Source organism: Syngnathus scovelli, chromosome 5 (assembly GCF_024217435.2).
Source record: "Syngnathus scovelli strain Florida chromosome 5, RoL_Ssco_1.2, whole genome shotgun sequence".
Classification (NCBI taxonomy): Eukaryota; Metazoa; Chordata; class Actinopteri; order Syngnathiformes; family Syngnathidae; genus Syngnathus; species Syngnathus scovelli.
Genome location: NC_090851.1, coordinates 1,993,162 through 2,004,169, shown reverse-complemented (window position 1 = coordinate 2,004,169; position 11,008 = coordinate 1,993,162). Strand labels below are relative to the sequence as shown.

General features: G+C 43.6%; 1 protein-coding gene across 2 annotated transcripts in view; it reads right to left on the bottom strand.

The window, feature by feature from the left end:
• Nucleotides 1-474: 474 nt before the first annotated feature.
• The window catches only part of nr3c2 (nuclear receptor subfamily 3, group C, member 2), a 35,351-nt gene continuing 24,817 nt past the window's right edge, over nt 475-11,008 (bottom strand). For both annotated transcript variants that reach the window (XM_049720220.2, XM_049720221.2), the window contains 6 exons: nt 8,600-8,716; nt 7,931-8,263; nt 6,767-6,911; nt 6,237-6,367; nt 4,232-4,389; nt 475-3,576 (listed from right to left, as the gene is read on the bottom strand). In XM_049720220.2, the coding sequence (XP_049576177.1) occupies nt 3,421-3,576; nt 4,232-4,389; nt 6,237-6,367; nt 6,767-6,911; nt 7,931-8,263; nt 8,600-8,716 (1,040 nt within the window). In that variant the 3' untranslated portion in view covers nt 475-3,420. The remainder of the gene's footprint in view (nt 3,577-4,231; nt 4,390-6,236; nt 6,368-6,766; nt 6,912-7,930; nt 8,264-8,599; nt 8,717-11,008) is intronic.

Here is an 11,008-nt window from a genome sequence, read left to right as displayed (position 1 = left end):
ATGGGGAGGAGGCTGGGAAAATACATCGAAAAAACAGTCTGATGCCTTTGCAGATTGCAAGGTCAACGGTGAACTCGTTCTACCTTTTTGTCTTATTGGCTTCCGAGTCGGCCGACGTGGCGCCGCTGCAGCTGGTTTGAATTCAGCCAAAGCTGAATTGAGTTTGGGATTGTGCCCGTCGATTCGACCGAGCAAAACGTGGTCAATGAATGTCACATGACTGCCCTCCAAAAAAGTTTGTTTTTAAAATTGAATATGAATGCAATTAAAAAAAAAAAAAAAAAAATGCTGATGCTTATTATGAAAAAGTATTTGTTTTTATTTCTAGGTTTTAAACAAATAAAATATATATTTTTTTAAATCAGTAAATTTAGCTTGTGCCAAATCATGAGTATGAGGGGGTCCACTGAAAATTTAACTCACCCAATAAATATGTTTTAATTACCTAAATAAATAAACACAAGAGCAACGAGGTGTGGTGACTTGTTGATTTTTATTGTGGTGCTGGTCACCAATCGCGCCTTGGATTAGGAAATCATCTCAACAGCAACAACTCGTAAAAACAAAGAAAAACAAAAAAAAATGCTATCCATCACTTAACACATTTTGTTACAAAATAAGAAATATTTGTTGTTTTAATTGCACGAACATTGATGAGAGAAAAAAAGTAACAAAAAATTGGAGGGAAAAAAGATTCTAGATGTCTTCTGTCTCACATTCAGGTCGTAAGTCTGTCGCAATGCAAATCATACATTCATTTCTCCTTCCAACACAGAAAAGTGGGGGTTAAACACATCATTCCGTAAAAATCCTTTACACTCAACAGAACAAGAAGCATTTTTGTCCTATGTACAATAGTGTTAAACTGTAAATTGAGTGCGATTTAAAAAAAGGCACAGGTTTCCCTTTTTTCCTTCTTTCTTTTGTTTCTTAAATACAATGTAAACATCTCGCCCTCGTCATCAAAACGCATGCATTTATTTATCAACATTTTACAAAAAAAAGAACTTTGCGTTTTTGTTGTTTGTTTTTTTTTTTACACAAAAGTACTTAAATATTATTTTCCACCAAAATATAATTCTCTCAAAAATACTTTCATTCAACCATATTTAGACGTTAGCGTGGGTTCCTTACAAAGGACAAACAAATAGGCGGGATTTGGGTTAGCTTGGGGATGCTCCCTTCCTTTTTTTTTTTTAATTTAAATACAGTGGAACCTTTTCTTTGGCTTTTTATTCTCAATTTGTTTCAGATTTCAAACATTTACCTAGCCACTCAAGCTAACGTCCGCTTGTTTACAATTCACTCGAGGTGGTTTTGTGATGCGAGGCTACGATCCAATCTTGCTAGCATTTTTAAAACCGCAACTGTTTCTAATAATCATAAAATGCCACGAGGTAACAGTCTGACTGTCTTCCTGTTTCCTCACATTGGATGACTTCAAAATTTAATTAGTTTCACATTTCACAATATTCCTAAATAGGGCATAGCTAATTCTGCCCTATTAAGCCTGCCTAGCAACAAGCAAGACCAATTTATTTAGTTCCTTATTTATTTTTTACAGGGCCAAAAAAGCCAGTTGAAATTTTGACAGGATAGAGGTTCCACTGTATTCAAAATGACCGCCGTCAAGAAGGAATATCCCGATTCCTTAATAGGCTATATCGAAATTGCCCGAGGACAGCGCCCGCTAGCTGTTTCTCAACCATACCTCCTTTGTGCAAAAAAAATGAAGCAAATAGGATATGGCTAATCCAGCAACCAACACTCACATACAGTTTTCACACTGTCAAATTTGGGAAAGTAGTAGTTGGGATGGGGGGGGGGGTCGTGGGGGGGTCGCGCTGTTAACGCTTCTCAGTAGCATCACGGTTTTTGGGAAATATACGTAAAGTCCACAAGTGTACAAAATCATACCATGACCGCCCAACTTTACAATAGCTCTCGCTAGTTAGTAGCTGTACATTAAGCACTGCGGATTAAGTCTCCTTGTAAATCAACTGTACAGTGTGTTTTGCGTGCGTGTGTGTTCTCGCTATTTAATGAAAAGCATCAATGTCCAAATTTTGTGAGTTCTAACTCGTAGCGGGAGAAATCAAATTTAAAAAAAAGAAACTAATTATGGATTCATTTGTTTAAATTCAATTTAAGGTGTTATTAGTACTAATAATTAATGTGCTTATAATTCTAAAAATCAAAATTGCATACAGTTTTTGCTACAATTCTTTTGAGGACTCTTAACTACAAAAAAAATTTGGTGGGGCTCGAGATAACTCGCAAAATTGGGACATCATTTTAGTTGGAGGGTGATTGCGCTTGCATTGTTCATTTAAGGTCACTATACAAATCTTTCCCCCGGCATGGGTAACAAATGAAGCACCTTAATGAGCGGATTGTTCGGAAAAAAAATAAAATAGACAACTTTTATAAAAATGCTTTATTAATTGTGGGAAGAGTCGGGTCACAAAGGGCTGGCTTTGCTTGTGAGTAAAAACAGACGGCAACCGGACTGCTGCTCTGGATAGAACACAAACGAGCGACTCCCATTACCGCCCAGCCGGCCAATTCATTAGTGGCATTTTATCGTTTTGTTTTTATTTTTTTACAAACTGAATCACTCAAAATTCTTGCCTTGATTCTACACCCTCCGTTTACCTTTTGCATATTTACTTTGCATTGTTTCACTGCACATCTGAACTGCAAAAATGAGCTCAAAATCATTCAAAACAGCCTTCTCAAAATCTTCGAGTCATGTGATTGGATATTTTTCCAAAAACTTCTCTCCCTCCTGCATATTCAAACACATAAAAATTCATGAATCATTTTAGAATTTGATAACACCAATTGAATTGGAGAGTGAGCTCATGGTGAAGCATGTAAATATGTTATACTTGTACTGTAGCCCTTGGAATATATTCAACTAGACCTTTGGCCGTATAGTCAAGCGTGATTTTTTTTATTTTTTATTTTCCTGTCCCGTTATCCTGCTGTAGATGCGCTGCAAAGCAATGTCTATTAGCATAGTATATACTGTATATTGATTTATGGATGTGAAAGACTGCATAAGCCACACTTAATTTGAGTGATTTTTTTTTTTTTAGAGGGGGGGGGGGGATTTTTAGTGCATCTGTGTCGTGTGGTGTGTTAGTGTGAATGTAGCACTAGCACATCCTAGGAAATGTATGGCTTTATCTCCATTGAAAAGATAGTGTCTTTGGGGTGCAAAAAGGGTTATGGGAGGGAGGGGGCAGCATGGCAGAGCGGGTATATTCCCGACCCGACAATTCCGGTCCTTTATTTTCCTCCAGCGCGTTCCGGTGCCGCGCTATGGGTGCTCGCTCGCTCGCGGCGCTTCCCCACCTTGCCGTTGCTCCGAGTTCTCGGTCAAGCGTTTTTGAAAGGTTTTTTTTTTGCCCCCCGTCACTTCTTGTGGAAGTAGATGGTGTGGGTGAGGCCCGACTCCACCTTTGGTATCTGGTCGCTGATGATCTCCACCAGCATGTCGGGGAACGCCACTTTAAGGGCCTGCGACTCGCGGAAGGTGTAGAAGCAGAAGTCCAGCAGGTTGGCCACCAGCTGCAGCAAAAACAAAACAAATTTTATTTCCATACAGATGAATTTCAGTCATTTTTTAAATTTATATATTAAATATATTATTATAGTATTAAATATAAATATATTTATTTATATAGCTTCATTTTTATTTTTTTTTAGGCACAGATGATTCTGCTTTGATGCAGAACACCCAAAACGGACTTTAACTGTACCCTTGTTTATGCAGCGGAATGGACTTTGACCCATTTCCAGTTCGATTTACCTCACCACAAGGGGGCGCTTTGGATTTCCGCATCTATGATGCATGAACCCCATTCATCCACTCATTAATGTTTGTGAATTTTGGCAAGCGTGGCGCATTACAGTGACCACAGCTCATTGTGATCTAGAAAACTGTCAGTTGGCATCGATCACCCTTCTGTTCTGGTCGGCCGAAATAACCGTAACCCCTCGGGGGGCGGGGAGGGAGGGCGGATTGGGATGCAGTAATCCCTATTTGGAGCTACTGCATCAGCCAACCGCTAAGTATGATCCAAATCCGCCCTGCTGCTATTCCAGAAAGCAAAAAAAAAAGTCAGATGATAATCAGTGGGCCAAAGTTGCCAGCTAACACCTCCCTGCATGCTGCCAAAGGAGGGGCGGGACCATTTGAGGCGAGGGCGGGGGGGATACTTACACCATGCATGGCGTCCAGTAGCTTGGTGAGCTGGAAGAAACGCTGCCAGGTCTGGCCGGAGTTGTTGGTGGCTTTGCCCACGGAGCGGCGGAGCTCCTTGATGTAATTAACTCGCATCTCCTCAAACACCGCCTGGCTCTTCAGACCCTCTTTGGGAACTGCGAAAAAAAGCGAGCAGACAACCGGGATGCTTTTAAGTCTTAAATAGAATCGCAAATAGTATTTGGGAGAAAAAGACTTTTTGAAATTCAGCAACGGTTTGAAGAGCGAGCAGTCCCGATGGAACGGCTCGCCCGTCGGCCGCTTTCTGTCGGTTACCATCGCGTCTGTTTCGAGAAATGTCCGAGGTCAATATCTCGCGCTTGCGTATTCGTACGATCATTTTCACCTCTTTCTGCATAAATGAGCAAATACCTCGAGGCACGGCGCACACCAAGAAGATCCAAAACCAGATTGGTGCACGGAGCCTGGACTAATTTCATGGCTGACATGATGAGAATTTGCTAATACCCAAAAGATGTGTTCTGGACCTTTTGTTGTTGTTTTTTTTGCTCTCTCTCTCTCTTCCTGCTGACCTACATATGCCCTGAATAGAAACTGACCTGGCATTTCGGAGCAGTACAGAGGATACCCCCCCGCCCCTCCCCCCCAAACAGATCATATCACCATAATTGTTTTCAGACTTTTTTTTTTGCTGCAGGTAACGCAGTCCGTTCAAAAAGCATGAAACTTTATTTAAAAGTCTCTCCGTCGTGACCCCCTAGGAAAACTTTGAAGGTATCACGAGAATCCTTACAAAATGCTCCGAGTCCGGAACATTTCAAGCGTTGACTCATTTGCGGTATCATATCTGTACAGAGGTGAGGCGAAAGCGCTCGCCTCGCCGATATCCAACCAGAGTCATCGGACACCGCGGGCTGGCTTGAAACCTAAGCCCAAGGTCAGAGAGCATTAGCAGCTCCTCTCGTCCTTTTTATCCCCTCGCGCTTTGGTCGCTTCCAAGCCAGAGGCGCTCATGGTACGCCGACGAGCTCTGACAACTACTACGTAAACACTCGCTTCCCTTTCGGCCAGCTTGCTCTCGACCGACGCAAAAGTCGCCTAGGAGATGGCGCGCTGGCTTGTGAAAATGACTCACAAGCACTTCCCCCCACCGGGGCTTCCAAATGCTACAGTCGCACTTTCATTTGAACCTTACCCTGACCACTTCATTCTTGAATATGACGCGTCAAAGTCGATTAGGATCAGTCGGAAACTCACCTAAGCCTGACTCGAAAGCTCGCTCGAACTTGAATCCTGATCTTACACTATTTGGTACCCTGCCAAAATTAAAGTCACGTCCAAAACGGTGCTGAGCATTGGGGATCTTTTGTGCGCAGCCTTCCTTTTTCTAAATGACGTAGAAGTTGAGAGAGAGGAAAATTGCAGGTCTTGGCAGTGCGCCGTGGCAAAGGTCCAGGCAAGCAGCGAGCGCCGAAGAGAATGGCCACGGCAACAGAAGGCCCGGCGCTGACCCCCCTTTGACTCTCCTTTTGTCTTTGTTTTTCCAAGATGGCTTCCCTTTTTGTCCTTAAATGTCCCCTCGGCTCAGATCGGAAGAATAAACCTAACAAAGTATCTCCATCCTACTTCTTGAACCAAACTTGAGTTTGGTAGCTTCTTGGTGTTCTCTCAAAATGCATTTTGTCCAATCAGAAGGTCTGGAAAAATCTGTGTCATCTAACTTTTTCGGTGCATGCCGCCATCTCCATAAATATTTCCACTGATTGGCACCGGTCTTGGTGGTTCAAAGATGTCTAGCCAGCCTGCAGACTTCTCAAACTTTGCCACCGCGCCGCTTAATCTCGCCAGCTTCTCGTTCCACCACCGCCAGCATGTAAAATTCATGAAGTGCGCATCCCCAGTTGGCTTTTTGAGTTATTTCGCAGTGTTTAATAGCCACTGAAGGCTGCTAGCGGTCTGTAGAGGTGACTGCTAAGGTATTTACTCTTTCTGTTCGTCTTACTTGTGCTAAGAAGCAGCAGGACCTTCATGGAGAGGAACTCGTCGTAGGTGAGCTGCAGCCGAACAAACTCCTGGCTCACTTGCCTCATGCCCAGACAAAGGCTGTACATGGCCGACTGTTGCATCCGGTCCCTGGAAATAGGCGAAGAAAGACGGACATGGGTTTGGAAATTCTCATCATTGTCCTAAAACATAGGTGTCAAACTTAAGGCCCGGGGGCCAGATACGGCCCGTCACATCATTCGATGTGGCCCGTGAAGACAAATTTTTGCATCGACTTTGTTTTTGCTAGCAACTTCTATTACCTTTTATCTTTTTAAACGATTTGAACAGTTTTTACTAGTCTATGATTTCAAAACTAGTTCATCAGTTTGTGTCGTGTAGCTTATACCGTAAATAATGTAAGACGTTGACAGTCATAATGGGGAAACTAAGACTACAATGCGGCCCGCGACAAAAATTAGTTTGACACCCTTGCCCGATAATCGACAATATCCGGCAAAGCCAGAAATTAGCTTCCATATCACCTACTCGTTGAAGATGAGGTCCGGGGCGAAGTAGAGCAGCTGTCCGTTGGTGTGTTTGTAGGAGCGCCAACCGAGACAAAAAGAGGACAGACACATCCACGAGTACTGGATCAACGTAATTTGGTCCTCGATGGGCAGGCCCCGAAAACCTATCGGCAAAAACAAAAAAACAGTGTCAGCTCTGTTATCACCACTGCTCATTTATAATCCGCACGTCAGAGCGCATCTTCCGCTAACATGAAAAAAAAATAAAAATCCCGGCGAGGATTCCAGTTATGATGCCGCGCGAGGGGCCTCCCGAAATAGAAGCAGGAATGGGAACGGTGCCAAACTCTCAATCAATGCCTGGCGAGGAGCTCCGCATGCGCCACATAACAACACAAAAAAAGCCAAGTGAGGACAGACAAACGACTTATCCGCCAGGCGCTGGGACTATTTGCGTCTGCGGGGATGTCGCCTTGTTCCTTTTCAAACGCGGCGCTGGCATTCTGTAATACGATACGCCCGTGCCTCAACTTGAGAGCTCCATCGGCACACTTGTAACTCAAAACGCTTGGAAAGCATTTTTTTCCAACCCATTGAATTGAACGCAAATGCCAAATCTTGATTTTTTTTTCGATTTGACCGCCAATATAAGACGACGGGCTTGAACCCGCCTCTGACTTTCAAGCTAATTGCTTGATATCACCCCACGGAACATCTTTATCTCATCTAACTGCACTTTAATGAGACGCATCAGAGGCAACATCTGGCCAAAGCAGTGATGTAAATGCCTTCACTCTTATAAATCCCCGTTTCTATTTAATGCTCAAATAGGATTTCATTGGTAATCTTCCGGACGATTTGCGCAATGGTTTCCAGGGCCCGAAAGGAAAGAAAAGTGGGAGGCCTGTCAGACAACGCGAGCGAGGATGAAAATCGTCTTCATTAAAATACGGAATTGCATTACAAGAGGCTTTTCATTAGCATTTTATCGGACTCGCATTTAGTCGAAAGTGGAAGGTTCAACATGTGCCCTGATGGAGTGAATTGCTTGAGGCACTTTAACAAGTGTCAAAAGATGCCTTATGACGAAGAAAAAATAAAAATACTTACTCGAGTGTGTATATGTATACTCTAAATTCATTTTAAATGAAAAAAAACCCAACCTCAAAATAGCCGCACCAACCTGGAAGTACTTTGGCCCACTTGACCAGGCGCACCATCTGCTTGCCGGCCAGGCAGTTGAGGCTGGACAGCAGGTGGTCGGTGGTGTCGGGCTGCGTGTTGTCGAAGCCCGAGTACACTTCTTCGGGCTCGATGAGCTCCAGCACGCTGCAGATGGACGGCGGCAGGAAAGGTGTGACCACGCTGGCCCCTCGGGGCACCAGGGCGGCTTTGGTGGCGTTCAACTCCTTCTCCGACGACAGGAAGTCCACGCCGGCCGCCGCCTGGCTTTCCTTGGCTGCTTGCGAGTCATCGCCGATACTCTTTAACTTGCCCAACTTCTTGGATTTACGAGCTGTTGGGAGGAGAGCATTGTTAGTCATAGCGGGGTAGGTAATTGGGGCAGAAAAACCAAATGATGAGGCGAGAAAGGTTTTTTTTTGTTGCAATAATCGAACCTGGAGAAAATTAGAGCATGGATCAGTTTTTCAATCAGGTCTCATATATTTTATTTTGGCTGTAGACTTTTTTGCGCTCAAATTTTTGGCCAAAAAAGCACATAAACAAAATATAATGGGGCTCAACATTGAACCCTGCGGTGTGCCACAGGCAAGTGTAGAAGTGGGTGAGCAGTGGTTCCCGATAGTGACGCAAACATTTGCAAATATCATTGAGTCTGGCAACTCCTCACCTCCGAGGTTCATCCCGGCCTGGAGGCACTTGCGTACGCGGCACGCCGGGCAGTTTTTCCGTCGGATCTTGTCGATGATGCAGTCGTTCCTTCCGGCGCAAAGGTAGTTGTGCTGACCTATCGGAAAAAAATTCCGTGTATGATTTAGCATTCGGGGCAAAGTAGTACTGCGCCCCACCTGAACCAGCAGAGGGCAGAATTTCAACTGACTGTACCTATGACCCAAACATTGATGACCTTAGTCGGTGATAAAAGTGTCATATCAATAAAATGATTTGACACAAGATCTGAGAAAAAACACAATTTCTATAAGACGTCACGATGAAGTAGCCATTGCCGTATAAATCACCAAGATATAAATCCCCCAGATTTTATTGCGCCCATAAAACTTGCAATCACTCCTGCAGAATGAAAATAACAGAGTTAACCCACTCTAGTTGCTACCTAACGCGCTAGTCTCCATCTTCAAACAAATACCGTCCATGGTGCCAAATATGAAAAGCGGACGACGCCACCTTCCGAAATAAAGCAGTGTACTATTGAATGTCACATGGAAAGCCAAAGCTGGCCGGCGAAACCGTGATGCTTACACGCCTAACGTCTAGCCCTCGGCTACAACCAGTCCGCTCATTTTTTTCCTCTTCTATTCATCCATCCATACATCCATCCCTCGCTCCTTCTTGACTCGGAGGGCCATACGCCTACACATGTATACACGCACACACACTTATGTAGTCCATGCCGCTCCACTTGACGATTTGACAAGAAAAAAAAACAATCTTGCATTTCGCCTGCCCAACACACACACATAGTTTTTAGTTTTCACATGCACTGTTTTGTACGTCCTGGCGTCAAGCGCATTTGGCCGTGTGTGTGTATGTGTGTGTGTGCGCGTTTGCCAAAAGCCAAGGAGGCGAGCTGCAGGAGGAGAGGCAGCAGCTGTAGCCCCGCTTCACTATTTCTGGCAAAGTCACATGACCGTTACATAAGCTCATTTTTCCCGCTCTAAAAAGCTGTAAAGTGCGACACAGGAAACACATAGCAGGCAGGAGCGGCCAGTGGGCCCAAGACAACAACAACAACAAAAAAATCCTTACACACACACACACACACACACAAAGCGTTGCAACTCTTGACCTTTGGGCTCGTTCCCCGGAGTCGGGTTAATGATTGTGAAGTTGTCACGTGGGCAGAAGAAAGTAAATGCGCATGTGTTAGGCCACTATCAGACCATTATTATTATCATTATTATCATTATTATCAATATTAATATTATTTAAAAATAATATGTAACAAATATTTTGGGAGTATTTTGTTGCCTTCAGTACAAGAAAGATGTCTTAGATAATTTGTCAGGTAGTATTTAACTTAAGAGAGAAAAATTGGCAAGCGATGGACTCTAAAATTGATTTAAAAAAATACCCCCAAAAATTGCAAAGAAGCTGACATGCAGGAATTTCTGGCAAGTAATGGCTGCTTAGTTGACCAGTGACAGAAAAAAAAAATCTCCCGTCTTCTTCCAAGCCTGACTACAGTTTGCAAAAATACACTTGAAGTGGAAAAAGCTGTAAAATGTAAAATTATTTTTTTCATTATTTGTAAACGGCTGTGATATTTATGTATTTTTTGCGATGATTTATTTCTCTATTTTCATATACCCAAAATATATTGCGCATTATGTAATGTTGCTCTTAGTAATCACCCACTCTTGTGTATCGCTGCATCCTGTTACATCACTGAAAGGGAAACACACACTTCAAAAAAAAAAAAATACACTATGCGCACAGACTTTTTTTTGAAGTAAAGCCAAGCTGACATTTTATTTTTAAAGACACAGCAGCGTTTGAAGCCTCGAGGAAACAAGGGGCTGCCCCGGACTCTATAGTACAAGAGCCTCCATTCAACGCCGCCGCTTTTATCACCCCACGTGTTAAAATCATCGACAACCTGATGATGCATTAATCGATTTCCAGAAAAAGTGTCAATTGCTTGAGGCGGACGACCAACCTCTTTGAAAAGAATGACTTCAGTCATGAGTTGTCCTTTTCACAGATGTGTTCAGGCCTTCCTCGTAAAATGTAGCATGTTAGCTTCTTTGGTGTAAAACTGTAGGGGGCGCCCTGGAGCTGAACCCATACATGCTTACTGTCTATTTTCCAAGCTGCATTGAACAGAGCCTGCTGCCTCTAACCCAAATACCTTCCAACAATGTGGGTCACACACACACACACACACACACGCTTACAGTAGCGTTACTCCTGCAACACACACTTGCCTGAACACGAATGTGTGCAAGCGTCTGGATCCTTCGCGATTACGACTTGTATGTTGCTAGACGTGTTGGCGAGGTGGCTGCGCTCCAGCTGTTGTTACATAACCACCCCCCCCTCCAAACACACACACACACAC